Source organism: Oncorhynchus masou, chromosome 7 (assembly GCF_036934945.1).
Source record: "Oncorhynchus masou masou isolate Uvic2021 chromosome 7, UVic_Omas_1.1, whole genome shotgun sequence".
NCBI classification, from domain to species: Eukaryota; Metazoa; Chordata; class Actinopteri; order Salmoniformes; family Salmonidae; genus Oncorhynchus; species Oncorhynchus masou.
Window position 1 is genome coordinate 26,924,260 of NC_088218.1, and position 27,918 is coordinate 26,952,177.

General features: G+C 45.2%; 1 protein-coding gene across 1 annotated transcript in view; it reads right to left on the reverse strand.

The window, feature by feature from the left end:
• LOC135543605 (ras-associated and pleckstrin homology domains-containing protein 1-like) overlaps positions 1-27,918 on the reverse strand; it is a 77,074-nt gene that overhangs the window by 20,520 nt on the left and 28,636 nt on the right. Inside the window, 6 exon segments of the mRNA XM_064971005.1 lie at positions 3,296-3,370; positions 3,718-3,807; positions 4,932-5,273; positions 5,275-5,552; positions 5,825-5,930; positions 8,572-8,694. Coding sequence (XP_064827077.1) covers positions 3,296-3,370; positions 3,718-3,807; positions 4,932-5,273; positions 5,275-5,552; positions 5,825-5,930; positions 8,572-8,694 — 1,014 coding nt within the window.

Genomic DNA, 27,918 nt, shown 5'->3' on the forward strand with positions numbered 1-27,918 from the left:
TTAGTGTGGAGTGTGTCTGTATGTGTGCGTGTGTGTAAGGGCTCAAAGGACCAATGGAGGATGACAATATGGAGTCAATCCCAGTCACACTGTTAATTTAGCTTTTGGACGTCCATCCAGAGAGACCGCAAAACCTCTTCCCCAAGCCCCCCCCCCCCCCCCGCCCCCGCCGCTACAGCACTTTGCTTCCTGCATGCTCCTCGGTAAACACTGGAAACTAGATATCCCTCCGTCTCTACTGTAGGCACTTTCCTACTGCATTTTCACAGGATTCCATGGAGGCTGAATTCAAAACAGGATTTTCTGCTGCGCCTATAAAAAGCCGGTCTCGCTCTTTCCCTTTGAAGTTTTACCCTCTTTCCCTTTCTCTTGTTCCCCTCCCTCTCTCCCTCATCATCCCTCTGTACTTCGTTGTTCTATTCTCACTCATGAAGCAGGGGAGAAGGGATAGTGTGGTGAAACGGCAATCTATTCTCCCTTTCTTTCCCTCGCTCTTTCTCGCTCTCGCCGTCTCTGTGTAAAAGTGTAGTGTAACACTGACATACAAACCCTCCCATTGCCACAAACACCTCAGGCACTCTCGCTCTCCCTCTAAACCCATTTACATGGCATTCTGAATACAGACATGGACGGACGGCTTAAAAACAGCTCATAAACAAATAGCCTTGTGCAACATGGGACTATAATAATTCCATAATTAGTCCATAATTAGTCAAATCATACAGCCCCAGGTCCTAGCCATGAAATTTTGCGTTTGCATGTGTGTTTAATAATTTGAGACACTATGTCAGAAGACATACAGATGTGTGCCTCCTCCTACCCACAATCCTCCAGGTGTTGGCATCCATAATATTCGAATGAGCAGCAATACAGTTAGCCTCCCCCCGAGAATGACTGCATAATTACGTTCCCATACATTATGATAATTTAGGCCGTCCGCATAAATTAAAAAGTGATTGACAAATTTGTTTTGGGTCTTCTTTTGTGTAGAGATGTACTAATATGTCAGATGGCCTTGGCTAGCGTTTGCGCTAATCAAGGAAAACTGAAAACAAACGCTCTTGGGTCTGTGCATCACAATAGAGAGATTTGTCAAAATGTTGCCTCCTGGGTGGCGCAGTGGTTAAGGGTGCTGTACTGCAGCGCCAGCTGTGCCACCAGAGACCCAGGCTCTGTCGTAACCGGCCGCGACCGGGAGGTCCGTGGGGCGACGCACAATTGACATAGCGTCGTCCGGGTTAGGGAGAGTTTGGCCAGTAGGGATATCCTTGTCTCATCGCGCACCAGCGACTCCTGTGGCGGGCCAGGCGCAGTGCACGCTAACCAAGGTTGCCAGGTGCACAGTGTTTCCTCCGACACATTGGTGCGGCTGGCTTCCGGGTTGGATGCGCACTGTGCTAAGAAGCAGTGCGGCTTGGTTGGGTTGTGTATCGGAGGACGCATGACTTTCAACCTTCGTCTCTCCCGAGCCCATACGGGAGTTGTAGCGATGAGACAAGATAGTAACTACTAACAATTGGATACCACAAAATTGGGGAGAAAAAGGGGGGAAATTTTATTTTTTTAAATAAATAAAAATGTTGCCATTTACAGCATTGGCAGAAATACAGTATATCTCCATTCTTCACCCTGGAATACAGTATCTGCTCCCTGTGCATCTCAGGATGAGCACTTGGCTCAGCGGCTTTTGTTTTGAAGGCAAAATAAATCATGATCGAAAGTGGCCAACTTTTACAATCCACCAAAGTCAACATCTGACACACAACCATCAAACAAATGCCAAGAATGTACTTTACTGTGCAAAGCTGTGGGGGGGAGGGGAGAAGGGGTTCTAGATTAAAGATGATGGATAAATAAACACACATGATAGAGAGAAGGAATAGTGGAGCACCGAGAGGGGGAGAGAGCGACCCTCTTTTCTAACCCGAAAGAGGATTAGGCCGATTCAAATGAAACAGGCCAGCGATTTCTGAGACAAATATCTTAAACATACTACACTGCTCCTTATTTTCTTCATGGAAATTTCCCTGTGTCATTTCACTGCACCAGACCAGTCAGTAATCTATAAAATGACTGGGCTTGTTATTTCTCTTTAGCTTTGGAGAGGAGGGCTCAGGTCAAATCCATTTTCAGCTAAGTAGCCTTGTAACAATGTCAAAGTCTCGGCTCCTGTTGGTTTCAGGATCATGCTTACCATACCAGACAGGGTTGGGGTCAACTCCACGAACATTGTCTCAATTCAGTAAGAAACCATAAAGAACATTGGAATTTTAACTTCCTGTATTGATCTAATTGAAATGGAATCGACACCAACCTTGATACCAGTGTTTCTCAACCTTTTTTGGACCAGGGGGCTGCAAGCTACTGTTTACATATGTAAAATGACCATTCTTCCCTGGTCGACCACTTCCTTTAAACCGAGCACTGGAAAGTTGACCGAATCCGTGTCCGACAACTAACCGCCTGAGGGACCGGTAAGCAACATCCCAAGGACCAGACCCGGCCCGTGGACTGCAGGTTGAGGAACACTGGTTTGTACCATAGCATTAGTGGCTCACACATCAAAGACTTCATAATATAAAAGGGAGCGTTCAGTCACACACACACACACACACACACACATCTAGCTCCATTTCTCGAAGCTCAGGCACATATCAACCAGCATCGACGCACACAGGCATGCGGTCATGCTCCAGACCGAGTGCAACTGAACGCAGCCCATATGTATGGGGTTATTATAAAACAACACTCCAGATTTGGGTCAAACGCATGTCACGTACTTTCAAATTCTACTCAGGAAAAGTATGGTCGGTAGGTGTGCTTGGTTTTGCACTTTTGGGATTATGTTGGTTCTATTGTCCCAGGCAAATCAAGTCAAGAACATATGAAAGTATTTGACATAAGTGTATATTGACCCAGGTCTGTCTGCAAGACTGTCATGACAGTGAAGTTAGATAGAGTGCAAAACTGTACTGAGCCGCAGTGCCAGTTACCTTCCCTTACATTTCTTTCCCCCTACTAGAGGAAAGGAGTGCAGGTAATAAAATTGTCACATCAGCACAGGGAGGAACAGGAGAAAAATAAAATGGACAAAGGAGGGATATAAGCAGGGGGCTGCATACAGGAGAAAGGAGAGAAAAGAAAGCTCCGGAAGGATGAGAGAGAAGTAAAACAAGCCAAATCAGGTCAATCGAGCATTGTGGGTGGGTGTTGGCACTGTGGGAGGAGCTTAGGGAGATGGTAAAGAAGTGGAGTTCAATCACAAGCCAGCATAAGCAAGCGAATGAGGCGTCACCTTGGTCAGCAGGTGAGAAGGCTTTCCTGCAATGCTTTTCAGAATGAGGGATGTTTCTCTGTCCAGATAAGAGTGCTTGGTGGCGCAGAGGTGAGGAGAGAAACAGATAAGACAGTCAGGGCAATGATTCTCAATGGCTCATTAAAAATGCTTTTGAAAGGGGGGGGGGGGTTAAAGTGTGGAAGCAAGAGAGGTCCAAAAGTTGGAGCATTGTTTGTGGTGGTAGTCATATTAGATCGCTGTGGATGGGGAAGAGAGACGATTTATCAAAAGCACATTTTCTAAAGATTATACTGCTGTGATTACTGAAGTTGATTGCTAATATCCACCTGTACACAATCACACACCTATTGTACACTACATACAGGTCTTGCTTTTTCTCCAACACACACGCACGCACGCACGCACACACACACACTTACAGTGTCCAGATCCACTTCACCCTCCCGTGAGGTGAAGTCAAGCTGCCGTCTGGCCGGCTTACCATTGGCCCGTCGCAGTAGTGAGGCATGCTGGGAAACGGGGAGGTGCATTATGGGTGCAGAGAGGATGCAAACACACACAGTAAACATGCAAGGGGATGGGGAAGGTGCACTTTCTTCAAGTAGGCATCAAGCTCTCTTTCTCCATTTAAAATGTTCACATCCTTTCAACACCTTACCTTCCACTTACTCAATCTCTCCATCGCATACTGAATCTATATGTGGTCATGTGTGGCACTAGCAATGCCAGGGTGTGGGTTCAATTAGTGACAACGTACTACATACTGTATGTATGCAGGCACTGTTCTGTTAGTCGCTTTGGATAAAAGCCTCTGCTAAGTGGCATATATACTTTCCATCTTGTAAACCTAAACTAAGTTCCCGTACTTAAGTCAAGCAGGTTGAGTTTACAGCAAAACGGGTACAGTAGATACATTGTAATCCATATCACACATGCAGACTTCAGTGATCACAATGCATTCACTCACTGTACTGTAAATACCACACTTTCCAATGGGTAGTATACACACACACACACACACACACACACACACACACACACACACACACATTGCGTGTTACACGGATAGCAAACGAATGTAATACAATGAGTTGTACGGTGCACACATGACATGCAGTTGGGACGTCAAAACATCATGCAGTGGAAGTCTACCATGCAGGGAACTAGAGAGGGTGGTTTCGGGAGGACGTGCGTACACACACACACACACACACACACTCATCATCATACCATTCATCATCATTCATCATGTTTGAACAAACAAACCACTGCAGCAGTTTATTTTCCCCCCTAACCAAACAGCCTTTCACTGTCATAACTCAGATAGCCAGCCCACCCTTTTAGTCTGAGTAAAGGAAGTCCCACAATGCTCCATAAACGGCAATCATTACCCTGCACGAACTAAAAGCCTGCACATGAAAAAGGGCTTTTGATAGGCCGAGATAACTGGGCCTTGTTTGCAGGTTGACTCTCATACAGACAACAGAGGATAGAAATTAACACACTATCAGTGGTAATAATGTTTCACGAAGAGATATTGCTATTCATGGTACATCTTAGTTAGTTTTTAGGAAACAATTGGGAAAAGAGGATTGTGAAGATTGGAGTGTGTGTATGAGTGTGTGTGCCTTACCTCAGTACTGGCCGGGCCCTGTGGCGGCTGGGGGCCTTGTGAACCCCCGTCCTGCTCGGGCCCTCCTACTGTCCTAGACAGCACCTTGTCGATATCCAGAGAGTCCATGCTGGACGCGGATGCAGAATTAACGCTGGACCTCGAGGAGTGGCCCCCCGCCTCGTGTTCACTAACGGTGCCCACCGAGCCCGTCCTCCGGTGCTGCGAGGATGAGGAACCTGCCGAGGGGCGCCGGAGGGTGGTCGAGGAGTAGGAGGAAGAAGTCTGGTGCGCCGCCTCGTCCATGCTGAGTGACGCCTGCTCCAACTGGGCCGTGATGTCGTCCAGCGAGAGGTTCGATGCCAACAGGGCGCCCGTGGGAGTTGGAGCTGCACCCTCGGACGGTGGAGGCCGGTGAGGCCCGGGTACTACTGCTGGTGCTGCCCCCGCTGCTACTCCCCCCACCACTGCCAGTTTGCTTGACACTGGCGCTGCGACCCCCCGGGCATCGCTGTTGACATTTAGCCTGGCGGGCGGTGCCGGTGTTGGGCTTGCCGATGGTGCTGAGCTCCTGTTCTATGGAACACAGGTCAGCCATCAGGGCATCCAGGTCTACGGTCTCTGTCGTCTGGTTCAAAGCCTCTGTAAGGAGGGGGAAAAGGGGAGTGTGAATCCATGTTATTTTGTATACACACATGCTAGTACACACACACACACACACACACACACACACACACACACACACACACACACACACTAGAAGCTAAAATATTGATTTCATGAAAGTGTGACGGTTGAAAAGGTACTTTTGCACAGCAGTAAAGCAATGGTTGTGTGGGTCACACAGGCATGTCACAGACACCATTGCTCTGCAGGAAGTAGGTAGGGCATATAGGTCTGAGTGTGTGTCTTACCGTTGATGTTGTACATGGAGAAGCGGTACGAAAAGTTAGCCATGTTGGTTTCCTGTCTGAGAGGGGCCTTCTGGACCGACTTCTGTGGCTTCCCGTCATCCAGACTCTGTAGAGGACAAATCACACTATCAAAATCCCCACCATCTTAAAGATGGTCTCTGATACTTTTTAGCCACTCGTTCTGAATAGTCACCGAATATTGCATACTACCTCACAAATTATTGCCCTCTCGCTCTACTGTGTGTGCACCTTGCTAGCTGTCACTCAAATGGCGAGGGGCTGAAGCTCATTGGCGGAAGCTCATTGGCTGAAACGCAAATTGCTTGGGAACTGGCCCACGTGGGGGTAAATGTAGGGAAAATGGCACCCCACGGATTCCAGAAAACAGTCGTTTTCAAACTAGGGATTCCATGGCTAATTGAGGTAAGACATTCTCAGATTATGCATGTATGAACTACACAGAGGTTGACCGATTAATTGGCATGGCCGATTAATTAAGGCCGATTTCAAGTTTTCATAACAATCGGTAATCTGCATTTCTGGACACCGATTATGGCCGATTACATTGCAATCCACGAGGAAACTGCGTGGCAGGCTGTCCACCTGTTATGCGAGTGCAGCAAGGAGCCAAGGTAAGGTGCTAGCTATCATTAAACTTATCTTATAAAACAACTATCAATCTTAACATAATCACTAGTTAACTACACATGGTTGATGATATTTGTAAGTCGCTCTGGATAAGAGCGTCTGCTAAATGACTTAAATGTAATGTAAATGATATTACTAGTTTAAATAGTGTCATGACGTTGGCCTGGGGGTAGGTTTATGACAGTCAAATACCTCTCCCCCGTTTTTCTTCTCTCTACCCTACTGATGTTACATTTGCAAACCCCTTTGGTTAACATAGAGATTCTGGGAACATCAGAAGGTGGGGGGAAATTAACCATATTCTGGTAATCCGACCAATTGAACATATGCAGTGGTACTTAAAGAATATGATGTCAGTTTGGTTGTCATCTGAGACATTCTCATCAATGATAAGATGACAAACTCTACAGGGGAAAGTCTACACATCAGAGTTATTGGATTAACATGGAATTGTTGTTCAATTTAAATGTTTGAATAGGAAATTATTTGTGATGGGATGAAATGCGATTTTAGCATCTAAAATGTGAGATGTGGGTTTTCATAAGATAGGGCTCTGCTCAATCAGTGGCCCGCCCCTGTGAAGGGACATGGGCTATAAAACTTTTCAAACACGCCCTCCTCTCCTTTCCTATATAAAGCCCTTGATGACAATATAACCTCCTGTTCCGAGGATGTAGGACGACGGTCCAATGTCAGAATGGTTCAGATAATAACTACAGAACGAAGCCAACATCAGCGTGAGCTTTGGTTGTGAATGGTATGAACTTTGAACTCTTATTCACTACAGAAGTGATACCTCCTAGCCGTTGAGTTAGCAACGTCTATCACACAACGACGTTACTACAACGTATCCAATTGACAACCAGAGACATTCTTCAAAGGACTCGGTTTGGCAACACGGCCTTCCATCTACCACCAACCTACCGAAGCGCAGCTCAGAGTAAATATTTATTGCATTTTCCTTTTCCAAATGGTCATTTAGAATACATCAGATACTGTATTTAAGATAGCACAGCTTCTCCCTGTGTCCCTCAGTCTTCCCGCTCTTTCACTCAAACCCAGCCCTTTTCTTTTGTGTAACCAGCTGTCATATCTGTTCCGCCCGCTAGGGACGTTTCCTTTATGACGTAATTTGTAATCAAGTTATGATTTAATTATGTGTAATTCTGTGTGATTAGTTAGGTATTTAGTAAATAAATTATTAAACCCAATTTTGCATTGCTGATTCAAATTTTTAGCCAGGGTTCGTGCAGATAACCAAGAATTTACAACTTTCAGATGAGCCTGAATTAAGATGATGATTGATACTGACTGCTATTGATGTAAAATATTACTAGGTCTTATATTACAGCTCTAAAATATTATTTTGTGGTGCCCGACTCTCTAGCTAATTACATTTACATGATTAGCTCAATCAGGTAATATTAATTACGGAGAAATTATTTTATAGAAAAGCATGTCATATCACTTAATCCGGCATAGCCAAAGACACGACACTAGCTTGTCCTGAGTTGCATATAATCAATGCGGTACCTGTTATTTCATCATCGAATCACAGCCTTCTTCGCCAAATGGGTGATGATTTAACAAAGGCGCATTCGCGAAAAAAAGCACAATCATTGCACAAATGTACCTAACCATAAACATCTTTTGCTGTTTTAAATCGGTATTGGCGTTGAAAAATCAGAATCGGTCGACCGCTACTACACATAAAACAAAGTACAGGAGCATGTCTTCAATGCATAACAATAACAGACTTTAACAGGCTTGAAGGAAGTAGAAGAAAGCTAACATGACTCAGCGAATGGGTGGGAAACTAGGATAATATGGTTGGCGAGATACGGTTACCAGGATACGATTGCAAGGGTACGGTTACTAGGTTACAGTTACTAAGACATGGTTGCATGGATACTATTACTACTGTGTTACAGTTACTAAGACATGGTTGCAAAAGCGTGGATATATTACTATTACTATATTACTATGATATTGTTACTAGAATATGGGTACTTGGATTTGGTTTGCTAGGATACCATTGCAAAGATATGGTATCCATGACACGGCTACCAGGATACGCCCATCCTCCCCTACTGCAATACCTGTGTGAGTTTGTCCAGTTCTCCCAACCAGGCTCCAAACATTTTGTCCAGGTCCTGGTCTTCCTTATCACTGTCCTCCTCCTCTGCCCCGTGGTCTAGCTCATCGTCAGACATATCCGCCATCTGTAGGCAGACACAGAGTACCTCATTTGAATACAGCAATCACATTACAATTGAAAGGATTAAAACATTGCAATTCACGGGCACACAAGCATACGCAGACACATTTACTAAGAGAGAATTCCATCGCACAGTGGCCGCGATGAATCCACAACTTCACCAGCTCAACCTTCTTACGTGTTACCATGGCAACCGCCAAAAAGAGCTCTATAAGGTGAATAGATACGGCTGCGCAACGGCAGGAGGCTATTCCCTGTTGTCTGCCAGAGATACAGTATAACACATGCTGGATGCCATCATATCTATGTTCAGACATTGGCGATAAGAGTCGAAGTCAACTGTCAGCCACATCCAGTCAATAACTGTGTCCCAAATTTCACCCTATTCCCTTATTGTGCACTAGGGCTCTGTAATGCACGATGAAGGGAATGGGGTGCCACTTGGGACGTTGCCGTGGTATTTTATATCAAAGCCTCGTTGTGCCATCTAATGACAATGACAGAGCGCCCTCTTGTGGACAGATTAAAAAAATAGGTGATTTAATTATTTATTCCCCACCTTTTACACTGCTGGGTCATGACACTGTGTGTAAATCATGTGCAGTGTCATGACTAAATGCCACACCGGTAGATCTTGAGCCAGTGACACTGCAAGCCTGTAAAGCCCCTAGAGGTGAGTGTGCGCGCGCCACACACACACGTCACCGAAGCCCCTTCCCCTAACCCCCACCCACATCTGTGTGACTAAACCAATCCCCCCCCCCCAACCTCAGGCAGACAGAATCATATTGGTGTAATAGCTGACCCCTTCACATCCTGTTCCGATTGCATCACTTCCTGGTTGGAGAGGGAAACAGTTTAGTGGAGTATTAATGTCACACAACCTTAGCAATGAAAACACAGCACGGGATCCAGTCAGAGGAACGCTATCTTATCTTTATCTACTGAGGACATGGGGAGGCACAACCATACACAGTGGGACACAAGTAAACATTCCCTCACACATGGTCACATACAGTTGAAGTTGGAAGTTTACATCCACCTGAGCCAAATACATTTAAACTCAGTTTTTCACCTTTAATCCTAGTAAAAATTCCATGTCTTAGGATCACCCCTATTTTAAGAATGTGAAATGTCAGAATAATTGTAGAGAGAATTATTTATTTTAGCTTTTATTTCTTTCATCACATTCCCAGTGGGTCAGAAGTTTACATATACTCAATTAGTATTTGGTAGAATTGCCTTTAAAATTGTTTAACTTGGTTCAAACATTTTGGGTAGCCTTCCACAAGCTTCCCATAATAAGTTGGGTGAATTTAGGTTTTTTGATGAGCTATATTTTTGTTTCATCAGACCGGAGGACATTTCTCCAAAAAGTACAAATCTTTGCCCCCATGAGCAGTTGCAAGCCGTAGTCTGGCTTTTTTATGGAAGTTTTGGAGCAGTGACTTCTTCCTTACTGAGCGGCCTTTCAGGTTATGTCGATATAGGACTCGTTTTATTGTGGATATAAATCCTCTTGTACCCGTTTCCTCCAGCATCTTCACAAGGTACTTTGCTGTTGTTCTGGGATTGATTTGCACTTTTCACACCAAAGTAGGTTCATCTCCAGGAGACAGATCGCGTCACCTTCCTGAGCAGTATGACGGCTGCGTGGTCCCATGGTGTTTATACTTGCGTACTATTGTTTGTACAGATGAACATTGTACCTTCAGGCGTTTGGAAATTACTCCCAAGGATGAACCAGACTTGTGGAGGTCTACATTCTTCTGAGGTCTTGGCTGATTTCTTTTGATTTCCCCATGATGTCAAGCAAAGAGGCACTGAGTTTGAAGGTAGGCCTTGAAATACACCCACAGGTACACCTCAAATTGACTCAAATGATGTAAATTAGCCTATCAGAAGCTTCTAAAGCCATGACATATTTTTCTGGAATTTTCCATGCTGTTTAAAGGCACAGTCAACTAAGTGTATGTGAACTTCTGACCCACTGGAATTGTGATACAGTGAATCATAAGTGAAATAATCTGTCTGTAAACAATTGTTGGAAAAATTACTTGTGTCATGCACACAGATGTCCTAACCGACTTGCCAAAACTATAGTTTGTTTACAAGAAATTTGTGGAGTGGTTGAAAAACTAGTTTTAATGACTCCAACCTAAGTGTATGCAGCTTCTGACTTCAAATGTACATACGCACGGACGCACACCGTCTACCACTAAACTGTAACCACAGATTTCAATGACTACGCCTCCCCGTTCTCTCCTTTCACACACACACACAAACTAGTGAGAAGTGAGACAGAAACAAGCACACACACAGCGACATGGTATCACAGGCATGGCAGCAGTGTGTGACAAAGTAGCCTAAAGACACAAAGGCACAGTGTTATCCCCACAATATTTCCCTGTGTTCCTACAGTACATTAACCCCTACAACAGCCAGACCTGGGTTCAAATACTATTTGAAATCCTTCAAAACCTTTGAACGTATGTGCAAGCCTGCCTAGAGTGCCAGGCAGGCAGGTTTGCAGTTTGGGGTATATTCTATAGATTCCATTGAGCTCAATCAAGTATTTGAAGCCAGGTCTGACAGCAGCCCATTCAGATGGAACAGACTATTTAGAAGCTCAGGCCTAAGGTAATCTCATTGGTTTCCCAGGGGGTATAGTGCTTCCCCTTAACCGTGCTGTGAGCCTCTTGATGGGTGACTACTGTACCAGACAACAGGACCCTCCACAGGTACATAGGGGGGAAAACCCCAAATTGAGCGCTGCTTTTGATACTGTGTGTGTGCACTTGTTTTCCTAGCTTAACAGGACCCCAATGCCCTAATAATTCACCAGAATATCTTGACAGTGTAGAAAAACACTTTTTTTTAAATGCTACTTTACAGCTTAAGGGTTAGGTTTATGGTTTTGGGGTTAAGGTTCAGGAGTTAGGGAAAAATAGGATTGTTAATGGTCAAACATTTTTACTCAAAAATTCCTGAAATTTCACGAGAATAAAGCTGTGTGTGACCCGCAATCTGATCCAAGATCAGCATTGAGCTTAATTGAGATTTATACTGTACAGATACATTTTCTGCAGCATTATGTTGGAGTGTGTGTGTGTGTGGAAGGTAGTATAATGTAATAGCAATGTCTCAAAGAGAGGAGCAATGTGCTTAAGTGTGGAGGGAGCAGTGGAGAGGAAAGGCAGGAAGGGCTTGCTTTGAACATCCCCTCTCCTCTTATTTCCCTGAGAGAGAGCAGAAAGAAAAGAGAGCTTACATACTTTGCTGCATTCTCTACCTCCAAATGTTTATTTTCTTCTGTGTTAACAGCTCAAAGAATGAGTGAGAGGAAAAAGCAGATCAGAGTGAGGGAAAGAAGAGAGAGCAGGGAGGGATCAGAGTGAGGGAAAGAAGAGAGAACAGGGAGGGATCAGAGTGAGGGAAAGAAGAGAGAACAGGGAGGGATAAGAGTGAGGGAAAGAAGAGAGAGCAGGGAGGGATCAGAGTGAGGGAAAGAAGAGAGAGCAGGGAGGGATCAGAGTGAGGGAAAGAAGAGAGAACAGGGAGGGATCAGAGTGAGGGAAAGAAGAGAGAGCAGGGAGGGATCAGAGTGAGGGAAAGAAGAGAGAGCAGGGAGGGATCAGAGTGAGGGAAAGAAGAGAGAACAGGGAGGGAGAAAAGGGCTGCTGTGCTGAGTTGCAGTTAGCATCCTGTGGTTAAACAGCCTGTGATTTGGGCCTAGTTTGGCTGAGTGTGTGAGTGGGCCTGGTGGGCACTGGCACAGGCCATAAACACACAGACAGACACGTATACCCTCACTCACAACACACAAAAGTTAATGCGTGCAAAATACGCACAGCTGCTGGAAAGGAGTCTGTTTCGGATCATGGGCGGAAACATTCAAGATAGCTAGCTTACACAGAACCACTGTTGTGTGTGTGTGTGTGTGTGTGTGTGTGTGTGTGTGTGTGTGTGTGTGTGTGTGTGTGTGTGTGTGTGTGTGTGTGTGTGTGAGAGAGAGACTGTGCAAATTTACAGGCATGGACAGTTACACGCACACAGTCTTTCCACACGGTGTCTCTTCAGCTGCCCAACCATCGCCTACCTAAAACCCCTTGGCCATCCCAGTCAACCATTCAGTTGGCATGGCCACGATATATGTGAGATACACAATGTACAGTGAACAGGGCACACACCCGTGTGTGTGTGTATGTAGTAGCTGTGCGCGCGGCAAGTGGGGAACAGGAAATGGCCTAATTTCCCCCACGGGCTGTTCCATAACAACGCCCAAGCCCAGCAGTCAATCAAAACCCAGCATCGCCATTGTTACAGCGCCAGGGACAGGGCTTCTTTACAGCATGACATCATGGCTAACCCAGGAGGACAGGAAAAGAACAGATTGAAATAAGCCTCCTTTCTGTTTGCAAATACACTGGTGGTGCTATCATATAGACTGCTGTGTCTGAAATGACACCCTATGGACCCCGGTCAAAAGTAGGACACTATATAGATAATAGGGTGCCATTTGGGAAGCAAGTACAGAGATGAGCGTTCAGCCACCGTCTACAGTCTGACAGCACTCCCCTTGCTGTAATAAAATTATAGACACACACACACTTTTTGGGGTTATTGACCATAAGCTTTAAACAGTGCTGCCAACTATTGAAGAAAGGAATTCTCACTCCAAGCTGTTGTCATTGGCTCCACTCCTAACCGGTGGTCTGGTGGTTCCCAAAAATTTTGTTTTAAAGCTAATTTCCTGCATTTCTACATATGTTTTACATGGCTAAGGCCCATGACCTGGGTGGATTTGGGTTTGTATCACAGGTCAGAATTCTCCACGACTTGGCTTCAATTACTTTGAGATGATATGGGCATGACATTTAGAGTATGCTAATTGGGGCTCATTAAATGACATTGGTTTTTGCTTAGAAAATGCTAATATTAAAAGTTGGTGGCAGTGTCTAACCAATAGGACCATAGAAAATACTGCATAGGAGGTAGCTCTCTACGAGGGTTCGCCGGCCCCTGATCTAAGCTTCCCAAATACTTGGGGTTTGAATATGTCCATGTGACATTTGATTTCTACAAAATTACCCCACATTCAAGAAGAACCTCATGAAAATAAACCTTCAGTAGGATGACTGGCAAAACGTTGCCACCATCTGACTCTACATAGGTAGGATACGTTGCATTTATGCATACCGTTTCTGTCTAGCAACTTTTGCACAATACTAAAGACCGGATATTTTAGGCAAGGGCCGTTTCAATATAGCCTATTCTCATGGCTTCACCTACACTACCTGGCCAGTGTATTAGGTACACCACCCCGTTAACAAAAAAAATGGTTTGATCCAACAGATAGTGAGTCACGTGGCCGTGGCTTGCTATAAAGAAGCAGGCAGACAGGCATCCAGTTACTGTTCGATTGAACGTTAGAATGGGCAAAACGAGTGACATAAGCGACGAATGAGCACGGTGTGACCGGCTCCGGATCCAGTATCTCAGAAACGGCCGTCCTCCTGGGCTTTTCACGCAGGACTACATGTCTAGGGTTTCCTGAGAGTGGTGCGACAAACAAAAAACATCCAGTCAGTGCCAGTCCTGTGGGCGAAAACAGCTCGTTGATGAGAGAGGTCAAAGCTAACAGACGGGGGCTGTAAACAGACAAATAGCTGCGTCGTACAACAGTGGGTTGCAGAATGGCATCTCAGAATGCACAACTCTTCGATCATTGTCACGGACGACCACACCTACTTCCACTGCTATCAGCTAAAAACAAGGAGAAGCAGCTCCAGTGGACACACAATCACCAACACTGGACAATTGGAGGAGTGGAAAAACATTGCCTGGGTCGACGAATCCCGGTTCCTGTTGTGTCATGCTAAATGGCAGTCAGGGTTTGGCGTAAGCAGTATTAGTCCATGAACCCATCCTGCCTGGTGTCAACGATACTGGCTGGTGTTGGTGGTGTTTCTATTGTTATTTCATTGAACCTTTATTTAACGAGGTGTATCGCCATCCAATCTGCAGCAAGAATTCAGGCTGTTATGGAGGCAAAGCGAGTCCGACCCGGTACTAGATGAGATTACCTAATAAACTGGCAGTTGAATCCAGGTGAAAGCTATGATCGAGCCGAGTGTACAAAACATTATGAACACCTCTTTCCCCATCACAGACTGACCAGGTGAATGCTATGATCCCTTACTGACGTCCCTTCAAAATCAGTGTAGATGAAGAGGAGGAGGTTTGTGTCAAGAACTGCAACGCTGCTGGGTTTTAAGAATGGTCCACCCACCAAAGGACATCCAGCCAATTTGACAACTGTGGGAAGCACTGGAGTCAACATGAGCCAGCATCCCCATGGAATGATTTCGACAACTTGTAGAGTCCATATGCCCCAACGAATTGAGGCTGTTCTGAGGGCAAAAGACTCAAGCAGGCATAATCGATTTCAAATAGCCTGACTACACCAGAAAAATTGGTAAGTGAAAATAATAACAAGTAGGTGGAATAACAGTAGTGTTCTTGCTAAGATAAGCACACTCATTAGTCTATTTTAGCCCATTGTAGGGGATGGGAAATGTTGTTATCACATCAGCTATTGTGAAAGGCCAAATACATTAACCAGGTAATAAAATATCCTGAAGACATTGCCTGAATCTTATCAACTGTGCCTGAAAATCATTTTGAAATTGGATCATATGCGTCCGCCTTTCTACACCACGAGCATTGTAAGAGTAGCTAATGCAAGTGGTGGATTAAAATAATTTAAATAACTAACTAGGCTGTATAATCAGGAAGCATTCTGCGACAGGGACAGTAGCGACAGCAAATTCATTTGTTGAAAATTGTGTACAAAACAGTGCTACAAGTTGCCATGCTGCTCTTTTGGACATAAAATGTTGGTCTGCTGTGGCTGCACACCAGGACCTTGGCCCCGGACCCTTACTGAACCAATTACAACCTTCAATCTGTCGGGGTACACAGTGCAGTGGCAGGAAGATGGATCTCCCAGGTGAAGCTGCCACGGTTACAAAGCAAAACTTTATGTCACATGCGCCAAACACAAGAAGTGTAGAACTAAATGCTTACTTACAAGCCCTTAACCAACAGTGCAGTTCAAGAAAAGTTAAGAAAATATTTAACAAATAAAGTAAAGTGAAAAAATAGCAAAAAGTAACAAAATAACAATAACGAGGCTATATACAGGGGGTACCAGTACAGAGTTAATGTGCGGGGGTACTGGTTAGTCGAGGTAATTTGTACATGTAGGTAGGGGTGAAGTGACTATGCATAAATAATAAACAGTGAGTAGCAGCAGTGTACAAATAAAATGAAGGGGCAGGGGGGTTAGAAGTCTGGTGGCATTTGATTAATTGTACAGCATTCTTAAGGCTTGAGGGTAGAAGCTGTTAAGGAGCCTTTTGGTCCTAGACTTGACAATTGTATGGGCTTTCCTCTGACACTGGATGGCAGGAAGCTTGGCCCCAGTGATGCACTGGGCCATTCGCACTACACTCTGTAGCGCCTCACAGTCAGATGCCGAGCAGTTGCCATACCAGGCATTGATGCAACTGGTCAGGATGCTCTCGATGGTGCAGCTGTAGAACTTTGAGGATCTGGGGACCCATGCCAAATCTTTTCAGACTCCTGAGGGGGAAAAGGTTTTGTCGTGCCCTCTTTACGACTGTCTTGATGTGTTTGGACAATGATAGATCGTTGGTGATGTGGACAACCGAGGAACTTGAAACTCTCGACCCGCTCCATTACAGCCCCCTCGATGTTAATGGGGGCCTGTTCAGCCTGGCTTTTCCTATAGTCCATATGATCAGCTCCTTTCTTGCTCACATTGAGGGAAGAGGTGGTTGTCCTGACCTCCTCCTATAGGCTGTCTCATCATTGCGGTAATCAGGCCTAACCCTGTTGTGTCGTCAGCAAACTTGGTGTTGGAGTCTTGTTTGGCCACGCAGTTGTGGGTGAACCGGGAGTACAGGAGGGGACTAAGTACACACAGGAGGGGACTAAGTACACACCCGAGGGGACTAAGTACACACCCGAGGGGACTAAGTACACACCCGAGGGGACTAAGTACACACCCGAGGGGACTAAGTACACACCCGAGGGGACTAAGTACACACCCGAGGGGACTAAGTACACACCCGAGGGGACTAAGTACACACCCGAGGGGACTAAGTACACACCCGAGGGGACTAAGTACACACCCGAGGGGCCTCTGTGTTGAGGATCACCGTGGCAGACGTGTTGTTGCCTACCCTCACCACCTGGGTGCGGCCCGTCAGGAAGTCCAGGATCCAGTTGCAGAGGGAGGCGTTTAGTCCCAGAGTCCTTAGCTTAGTGATGAGCTTCGTGAGCACTATGGTGTTGAACGCTGAGCTGTAGTCAATGAACAGCATTCCCACATAGCTGTTCCTTTTGTCCTGGTGGGAAAGGGCAGCGTGGAGTGCGATTGAGATTGCGTCATCTGTGGATCTGTTATGGCAGTATGCGAATTGGAGTGGGTCTAGGGTATCCAGGATGATGTTGATGTGAGCCATGACCAGCCTTTCAAAGCACTTCATGGCTACCGATATGAGTGCTACGGGGCGGTAATCATTAGGCAGATTACCGTCGCTTCCTTGGGCACAGGGACTATGGTGATCTGCTTGAAACATGTAGGTATTACAGACTCAGTCAGGGAGAGGTTGAAAATGTCAGTGAAGACACTTGCCAGTTGGTCTGCGCATGCTTTGAGTACACGTCCTGGTAATCCGTCTGGCCCCACGGCTTTGTGAATGTGGACCTGTTTAAAAGGTCTGGCTCACATCGGCTAATGAGAGCGTTATCACTTAGTCGTCCAGAACAGCTGGTGCTCACGTGCATGCTTCAGTGTTGCTTGCATAAAAGGCATTTAGCTCGTCTGGTAGGCTTGCGTCCCTGGGCAGCTCGCGTCTGGGTTTCCCTTTGTAGTCTGTAATAGTTTTCAAGACCTGCCACTTCCGAAGAGCGTCAGAGCCGGTGTAGTAGGGTTCAATCTTAATCCTGTATTGACGCTTTGCTTGTTTGATGGTTTATCTGAGGGCATAGCGGGATTTCTTATAAGCGTCCGGATTAGCGTCCCACTCCATGAATGCTCATGATATAGAATTGCAGATGAATATGATCCCATTTCCAAACACAGTTGATAAGTTAAACACACTGAATTGGATTAATTAGACAATAATAAATGAGAAATGAAAAGGTGTGGTGTGTGAAGAGGGTCAAATGCATCTCACGTCCAACACGTGAGAGTTGGCCACATCGTTTAAATCAGCATCCCAGGTGATAATTCACTTAAAACTGTTAGAACACCTGCTACGAAGGGCATGATTGATTTACAACCGGGGGCATCACCACTACCTGAAACAGACAGCGTGTGGGTGTGTGAGTTCTATGTGAGTTATCACAAAAACAAACATCAATCCCTCTTCTTCACTCCCTCCCTCCCTCCCCTCTCACCATCGCTCTCCCCCTCTCACCATCTCTCGCTCCCCCTCTCTCCCCATCTCTCTCTCTCTCACCATCGCTCTCCCCCTCTCACCATCGCTCTCCCAATCTCTCCATCGCTCTCCCCCTCTCACCCCCTCTCACCATCGCTCTCCCCCTCTCACCATCGCTCTCCCCCTCTCACCATCGCTCTCCCCCTCACCATCTCCCCATCGCTCTCCCTCTCACCATCGCTCTCCCCCTCCCCATCACCCTCGCTCTCCCCCCCCTCTCACCCTCGCTCTCCCTCTCCCCATCTCTCTCCCTCTCCCCCCATCTCTCTCCCTCTCCCCCCATCTCTCTCCCCCCATCTCCCGCTCCCCATCCCTCCCTCCCTCCCTCTCTCTCCCTCACCCCCTCTCTCCCTCACCCCTCTCTCCATCTCTCTCCCTCTCACCCTCCCCCTCACTCTCTCCCCCTCCATCTCTCTCTCCCCATCTCTCTCCATCTCTCCCCTCTCTCTCCCTCTCCCCATCTCTCTCCATCTCTCTCCCCTCCCCCATCTCTCTCCCCCTCTCCCCCATCTCTCTCCCCCTCTCCCCCCATCTCTCTCCCCTCTCCCCCCTCTCCCCCATCTCTCTCCCCCTCTCTCCCTCCCTCTCCCCCATCTCTCTCCCTCCCTCTCCCCCATCTCTCTCCCTCCCTCTCCCCCATCTCTCCCCCCCTCTCCCCCATCTCTCTCCCCTCTCCCCCATCTCTCTCCCTCTCCCCCATCTCTCTCCCCCCTCTCCCCCATCTCTCTCCCCCTCTCCCCCATCTCTCTCCCTCCCTCTCCCCCATCTCTCTCCCTCTCCCCCATCTCTCTCCTCTCCCCCCATCTCTCTCCCTCTCCCCATCTCTCTCCCTCTCCCCCATCTCTCTCCCTCTCCCCTATATCTCTCTCCATCCCTCTCCCTCTCCCCATCTCCCCCATCTCTCTCCATCCCTCTCCCTCTCCCCATCTCTCTCTCCATCCCCATCTCCCTCTCCCTCACCCTCTCTCCCTCACCCTCTCTCCCTCACCCTCTCCCTCACCCTCACCCTCTCTCCCTCACCCTCTCTCCCTCACCCTCTCCTCTCACCCTCTCCCCCCACCCTCTCTCCCTCCCCTCTCTCCCTCCCTCCCTCACCCTCTCTCCCTCACCCTCTCTCCCTCACCCTCTCTCCCTCCATCACTCTCTCTCCAGGCTTCTGTGTCTATGAGAAGCCTGAGCATGACACTCACTCATCTGTCTCACATCACCACCGGGGTCAGAGCAAAGGGGCCACCTCAGGGTTCAGAGGTCACCCCACTGGGGATGTTGTGGTGTTAAGCCTCTGCTAGAGTAGGAGGGGTACATAGGAAACACACACACACACACGTCTGCCCCACAGAAGGCCACCAGTTTGGGTTGGCCTGTGCCTCCGAGGAGGGAGATATTGAGGGAGAGAAGGAAGAGAAAGGGACAGAAAGATTGAGGGGACTGTTCTGGAAAAGCACTTCTCTAAATTAAAGAAGGTGATGGCTGGCTTCCAGTTCTCAACCATGAGGCTGGGAATAGAGAGCAGAACACAAACGGTCAATATACTGTTGAGTGCTCAAGCTGGGCAAGGGCGAAGAGTGTTTCATATAGAGAAGGGACAGGATGTGATGTTGGCCTATGGAGGGTCAACAGGCAGCGTCATCAAAGGTCATACATGGGATGCTCACTGACAGTCAAGTCAGGAGGTGTAGAACCCGAACCTGTAGCCAATGCATCTGTATATAACCACACACACACACACACACACACACACACACACACGCCGTATAAATGTGAATTTTAAACACTACATAAATCTAAATGACAGAGATAAATGCAGGCTGATGTTATGTAGCCTAGTAGAACAGTGTTTAACCTAGGTGTTTGGTTGACTTCCGTGTAATCTGAATAGAAATCAGCTAGCCACTCATGCTTCACATGCAAACCAATTGACCCTATATAAGTATATTTGAGAGGGGGAGGGAAGGAGAGAGATAAGAAGCCTTTCCAAAAGAATGGAGAAAAACAAGGAGATGAGGATTGATAGAGCAGAAAGTAGGGAGAGAGAGGGAATGGAAGGCAGAGAGAGGAGGGGAGGATAGAGAAAAGGGGAGAGAATAGAAGGAGAGTTAGGCAGAGAGAGGGAAGGAGCATGAGGGAGAGAGAAATAGGGAGGGAGCGAAAGAGAATGAGAGTGGGGGAGGGGGGGGGAGAACAGGAGAAGGCATTCGGACAACTCCACACTAATAGAATGAAACTGGCAGCTTCATTAAATAGTACCCGCAAAACACCAGTCTCAACGTCAACAGTGAAGAGGCGACTCCGGAATGCTGGCCTTCTAGGCAGAGTTCCTCTGTCCAGTGTCTGTGTTCTTTTGCCCATCTTAATCTTTTACTGGCCAGTCAGATATGTTTTTTTCTTTGCTTTCTTAAACTAGACACTCTAATGTACTTGTCCTCTTGCACAGTTGTGCACCGGGGATTCGCTTTCTATTCTGGTTAGAGACAGTTTGCGCTGTTCTGTGAAGAGAGTAGTACACAGCGTTGTACGAGATCTTCAGTTTCTTGGCAATTTCTTGCATGGAATAGCCTTAATTTCTCAGAAAAATAATAGACTGACGAGTATCAGAAGGAAGGTCTTTGTTTCTGGGCATTTTGAGCCTGTAATTGAACTCACAAATGCTGATGCTCCAGATACTCAACTAGTCTAAAAGGAGGACAATTTTATTGGTTCTTTAATCAGCACAACAGTTTTCAGCTGTGCTAACAATTGCAAATCTTTCAACCTTACAGTTAACTAGTCCAACGCAATAATGACCTGCCTCTCTCTCGTTGCACTCCACAAGGAGATTGCCTGTTACGCAAATGCAGTAAGCCAAGGTAAGTTGCTAGCTAGCATTAAAAGTATCTTATAAAAACAATCAATCATAATCACTAGTTAACTACACATGGTTGATGATATTACTAGATATTATCTAGCGTGTCCTGCATTGCATATAATCTGACTGAGCATACAAGTATCTACGTATCCGACTGAGCGTTGGTAGTCAGAAGCAGGCGCGTAAACATTCATTCAAACAGCACTTTCGTGAGTTTTGCCAGCAGCTCTAAATTGTGCGTCAAACATTGCACTGTTTATGACTTCAAGCCTATCAACTCTCGAGATGAGGCTCGTGTAACCGAAGTGAAATGGCTAGCTAGTTAGCATGCGCTAATAGCATTTGAAACTTCACTCGATCTGAGCCTTCTAGTAGTTGTTCCCCCTGCTCTGCATGGTAACGCTGCTTCAAGCGTGGCTGTTGTTGTTGTGTTGCTGGTTCGAGCCCAGGGAGGAGCGAGGAGAGGGACGGAAGCTATACTGTTACACTGGCAATACTAAAGTGCCTATAAGAACATCCAATAGTCAAAGGTTAATGAAATACAAAATGGTATAGAGAGAAATAGTCCTATAATTCCTATAATAACTACAACCTAAAACTTCTTACCTGGGAATATGGAAGACTCATGTTAAAAGGAACCACCAGCTTTCATATGTTTTCATGTTCTGAGCAAGGAACTGAACGTTAGCTTTCTTACATATTGCACTTTTACTTTCTTCTCCGACACTTTTGTCTTTGCATTATTTAAAGCAAATTGAACATCTTTCTTTATTTACTTGAGGCTAAATTGATTTTATTGATGTATTATATTAAGTTTAAATAAGTGTTCATTCAGTATTGTTGTAATTGTCATTATTACAATGTTGTTGTTTTTTTGTTGTGTTTTTTTATAAATAGGCCGATTAATCGGTATCGGCTTTTTTGGTCCTCCAATAATCGGTCTTGGCGTTGAAAAATCATAAAATCGGTCGACCTCTACTCTGTACGCCTATGTAGATATTCCATTAAAAAAAAAAATCAGCCTTTTCCAGCTACAATAGCCATTTACAATATCTAGACTGTATTTCTGATCAATTTGGAGTTATTTTAAAAATGGACAAAAATGTTGCCTTTCTTTCAAAAACAAGGACATTTCTAAGTGACCCCAAACTTTTGAATGGTAGTGTATGTACTGAAAGTGAATTAATGAAGAGACAACAGAGTTCTAATTTCCAGAGAATTTGACAAAAACACATTTACTTGAAGAACAGTACAGATGCAAAGTTTGGTAACATGATGACGTTCTGTGTGCTTTATGTCATCATTTTGTTACTGTGGAATTGCCCATTACATCATAGATACGACTACGTGGAACTCTGCAGTCTCTTCGTTAAATCACTTTGCATCCGTGTCGGAACAGAACACTGTTGTTTATTTGGTGTGTTCTCAGCCTCGTCCTGGGTCCTGTTCATTAGAGCTTACAGGAGCAGAACGTTTTGCCAAGGAAAACAGAGTGTTTCTTGTTTCTTACTGAACAAGTTCAGAATCAGATAGAACATCACTTAGTTTTGGAGCGCTCTCGGACTTTGTGCCCACCGAACAAGACCATGGTAAGCGTGAATGCAAGTGTGCACGCGCGCACACACACAGCTCACCTTTCTACACAAGCTTCACTATCTCCAACACAGAGGATTGATGACCCTTTTATGATTCAGAAAGTGGAAGCTGTAGAGTTTGTGACTATGCCGTAAGCTGTATGAAAACACATCATGACTAATGGCTGAATAGACATTTCCATAAACCAAACTTCTAAATGGGTGTGGATGTAGTCTAATTTTGGCGTCGTACCCCACCCACCCACACAATGCGCTCACACACACAACCAACTCCCTTGTGTGTGTGTGTGTGTGCGATGCATGAATGACAGAGGGGCTAATAAAACAGTGGCAGCAGTGACACATCGTCTCAACAGCATCCTCCATAGAAAAACATGACAGCCAGACAACACACAGACCAACCCATAATCCTTTTTCTCACTCTGCAACTCATTTTCTCTGTCTCTCAAACTACAAACTCCATCGTGACCCCAATGTAGATGAGAGCCTTTTCAAGTCCAAAAATACATCAACATGACATCGTATCACAATGAATGAATTCTCAAAAGGAGAAAAACACTCTTATTACAACAATGGTAACCTTTTAGGAAAATCAGCTACAGGGGAAGTTAATAATAAATGCCAAGTAGAAGGCGCTTTTATCCAAAAATACTTAGTCATGCGTGTACACGTTACTTACGGGTGGCCCCCGGAATCAAACTCATAATCCTGGCGTTGAAAGTGTCATGCTCTACCAACTAAGCCATACAGGATGAGTAACAGTCTTACATTAAGTTGTAAAATGCTGAATTCCCCTTTAACCCCACTATTCCATTCTGGAGAGGTAGATGAAAACATTCCTGTGAGTTTGGTAGGGCTCAGCTGTAGTCTCCTGAGGGGGTGGAACAAAAATTAACACCAAGAACAAAAAACATTTAGGGAGGCCTGCTGGGTGAAGAATAGCACTCCAGTGTGTGAGGTAATGGCTCATTATAGAGTGGGTCCCATATTCTCAGCACCGCTAAATTGTCCCCTGGGAAAGGTGTGCGCGCGTGTGAGCATCTCAAACTAAGGCTGCTATAGAAGACAGTGGCTTGTTTTTCCCTTACCATGCACACATGAGTCGAGTCTATAACATTTAACACTGGCTAAATTTAGAAAGTCTGCTTCAACAGCTGTCGACACACCTCGTACCCCCCCCCAATGTCACAATACCCTCCACTGTTCCTGTGAGTCACCCCTGGCCTTGGGTTCTGTTCTGGAGAGGAACATAGATAAGGGTGTGGCTGGACTCTCCCAAATATTAGGAGGGGGTGGGGGGGGTTATATGAGTAGACCAAACACAGTTGGTATTACTGCTCTCAAGTGCTTTGATCGCCTATGTGACAAAGCAGGCAGGTGAGCGTGGACGAATGAATGGCGGCTATTTCAGGGCACAAGTCAGTGCTCATTTTCTTTTCTTTCACCCCTCTTCTCACCCTCTCTCCCGAATCCCCTCTGGGCAAACAGGCCTCATCCATCATGCTCAGTCAGTCAATGAAAGGGGCCATTTGCACACTGAGGGAGGGGCCAAAGAGATCATTAAACGTAGGCTGAGAGCGTCAGCAATTCATAACTAAGACTACTGTATATGGCTAGTAGGCTAGAACCCCATACGGCGTGCAAAAAGGAGAATATCGTCTCCACACTGGCTATGAAAGAGATCCATTGACAACGACAACAGTCTCAAGTCGATTTGGGTGTGGATCACTCCTGGCCCCGTATTCAAAAAGCGTCTTGGAGTAGGAGTACAGTTCTAGGATCCGTGTGTCCTTTTAGATGATAACAAATACGATTACGTGGACAGTGAGGACCTAATCCTAGATCAGCACACTTAGTCTAAGACACTTTATGAACACAGGCCCTGGAACCTTTGTGCTCGGGAGAGTAATTCGAGAGGAACTCACTCCAGGCCAAGGTTGTGTTCATTAGGGCACACCGTCGACATGTTCTGATGGTACCCAAAGGTTTAGTGCCTAATGAACATGACCTTGCTTTGATTCAACATCATACAGTATATCAACATCCCCTGGTAATATCATCAATGGGAAAACCGCACAAAATGACATACAGCCTAGATATAAAATCAACAAAATGCATACAATGAAGCAGAGATCCAATCCAGAGACATTTTGCCATCTTTGTGCCATTAAAGAAAGCTAGAACACAGCACTTCCTACAATAAGCAGATAAAGGGAAGGATGGGCAAGTGGGAGAGAGGAAGACAGCGATGGAGAGATGATGGGGGAGGGAATGGACCATTGTAATATGTGTAGGGGGAGGGCCAGTCTGACAAAACAGCATCAGTCAAGCACAACTGACAGCCAGCAGACAGAGAGGAAAAAGAGGAGAATGGAAAGAGTAGGAGGAGAGGATCACTCAAAGTGACTCTGGCATATGCTGCCAATTAAAACAGGGGGGGAGAAAGGAGAGAGCAAGAAAGCAAACTAACAGAGATATAGAGGAGAGAAAAAGAGATGAGAAAGACAAGGAGCGAGAGGAGCTGTCCAGCTGATATGTTCCCATCCAGAGGCAGCAGCTCGAGCTCAGCAGCTAGAGGTCAGCAGCTAGAGGTCAGCAGCTAGAGGTCAGCAGCTAAAGGGCAGCAGGTTTCTCCATAGTAACAGCAACAGCCCATAGTAACAGCAACGGCCCAACCCCCATAGCAGCCATCTTACTGTGCAAATACAGTGCCTAAAGAAAGTATTCACACCACTGGACCTATCCCACATTTTTCTGTGTTACAGCCTGAATTTAAAATGGATTCAATTAAGATTGTGCCACTAATCTATACAAAATACCCAATAATGTCAAAGTGTAAATATGTTTACAAATTCATTTAAAAAATCAATTTAAAAAAAGTCAATAAGTATTCAATCATTTCATTATGGTAAGCCGAAAAAAGTTTAGGAGTAAACATTTGCTTAACCTCTTGAAACTAGGGGGCACTATTTTCATTTTTGGAAAAATAACATTCCCAAAGTAAACGGGCTATTTTGTCAGGGCAAGATAGAAGACACTGAAGTTTCCAAAACTGTACAAATATTGTCTGTGAGTATAACAGAACTGATATTGCAGGTGAAAGCCTGAGAAAAATCCAATCAGGAAGGGACTCTTATTTAGAAAGCTCTGCGTTCCTATGCGTCCCAATTGAGCAGTAAATGAGAACCAGATTCCTTTTTCTATGGCTTCCCTAATGTGTCTAGTGTCACAATTCATAGTTTCAGGCTTTTATTTTGAAAAATGGGCCTGAACGACAACATTGCGTCCGTGGTCAGCTGGAGGCTCTGAGTGTTTTGTGCGTAAAAGACAAATGTGGCCATTGTTTCTCTCTTTCCTACTAAGAAGCCACCTGTCCCGGTTGATATATTATCGAATAGATATTTGAAAAACACCTTGAGGATGGATTTTTTTGCCATGTTTGTCGATATTATGGATCTAATTTGGAATATTTTTCGGCGTTGTCGTGACCGCAGTTTCCGGTGGATTTCTCAACCAAACGTGAAGTACAAACAGAGGTGTTTCAGCTATAAAAATAATCTTTATGGGACAAAATTAACATTTGCTGTCTAACTGGGAGTCTCGTGAGTGAAAACATCTGAAGCTCATCAAAGGTAAATTATTTAATTTGATTGCTTTTCTGATTTTCGTGACCAAGCTGCCTGCTGCTAGCTAGGCATAATGCTATGCTAGGCTATTGATAAACTTACAAATGCTTGTCTTGCTTTGGCTGTAAAGCATAATTTCACAATCTGAGATTTGTGATTTAATGAATATGAATATTTTCTAGTAATATTTTGTCTGTTGCATTATGCTAATTAGTGTCAGTTGATGACAATTCTCCCGGATCTGGGAAAGGGAGTTCCAAGAGGTTTTAACAAGTCACATAATAAGTTGCATGGACTCACTTGCAAAGTAGTACTGCAAAAAATGTGGTGAAAAAAATGAATAAAAGCATTACGTTTGAGGCAAATCTTTTCATATTGTGAAGATCGGTGGTGGCTGCATCATGTTATGGGTATTCTAGGGAGTTTTTTGGGCTACAATAAACAGAATAGAGCTAAAATTCCTTGAGGAAAACCTGGTTGTCTGCTTTCCAACAGACACGGGGAGACAAATTCTCCTTTCAGAGGAATAACCTAAAACACAATGCTAAATATACACTGGAGTTGCTTACCAAGACAACATTGAATGTTTTGACTTAAATCTACTTGAAAATGTGTGTCGAAACATGAAAATGGCTGTCGAGAAACAATCAATCAACAACCAACTTGACAGAGCTTGACAACTTTGTTTAAGAATAATGGGCAAATATTGTACAACCCGGGCGTTCAAAGCTTACTAGTAACTTACCCAGAAAGACTCACAGCTGTAAATCGCTGCCATAGGGGATACTAACATGTATTGACTGGGGATTGAATACTTATCTAATCAAGATAGTGCTGTATTTTCCATTAATTTAAAAAAATAGATTTTTCATCCACGTTTGAGTATTTTGCATAGATCGTTAACAAAAAACAACAACAACTAAATCCTACTTTGTAACAAATAAATGTGGAGAAGGGGTGTGAATACTTTCTGCAGGCGCTGTATATGATCACCATCCAGCTTGTGATCTTGCTCGATTTGATTGTTTACTGTGTACCTCTGTGCCACTGAGCTGTTATGTAGCTCCGCTAAATGGCACATAGTATACAATTCATTTCTGTTGTGCGTGGTCCTTGGAAATGCAAATTACTATGGAAATGTATGATGCAGGAATAAATAGGCATTTATGTATAAGAACCACTAGCTCTGTAACCATAGACTATCTGATATCAATCAAATCCATTTATAAAGCCCTTCTTACATCGGCGGATATCTCAAAGTGCTGTACAGAAACCCAGCCTAAAACCCCAAACAATGCAGGTGTAGAAGCACGGTGGCTAGGAAAAACTCCCTAGAAAGGCAGGAACCTAGGAAGAAACCTAGAGAGGAACCAGGCTATGAGGGGTGGGCCAGTCCTCTTCTGGCTGTAATGGGTGGAGATTATAACAGAACATGGCCAAGATGTTCATAGATGACCAGCAGGGTCAAATAATAATAATAATAATAATCACAGTAGTTGTCGAGTGTGCAACAGGTCAGCACCTCAGGAGTATACGTTAGCTGGCTTTTCATAGCTGATCATTCAGAGTATCTCTACGGCTCCTGCTGTCTCTAGAGAATTGAAAACAGAAGGTCTGGGACAGGTAGCA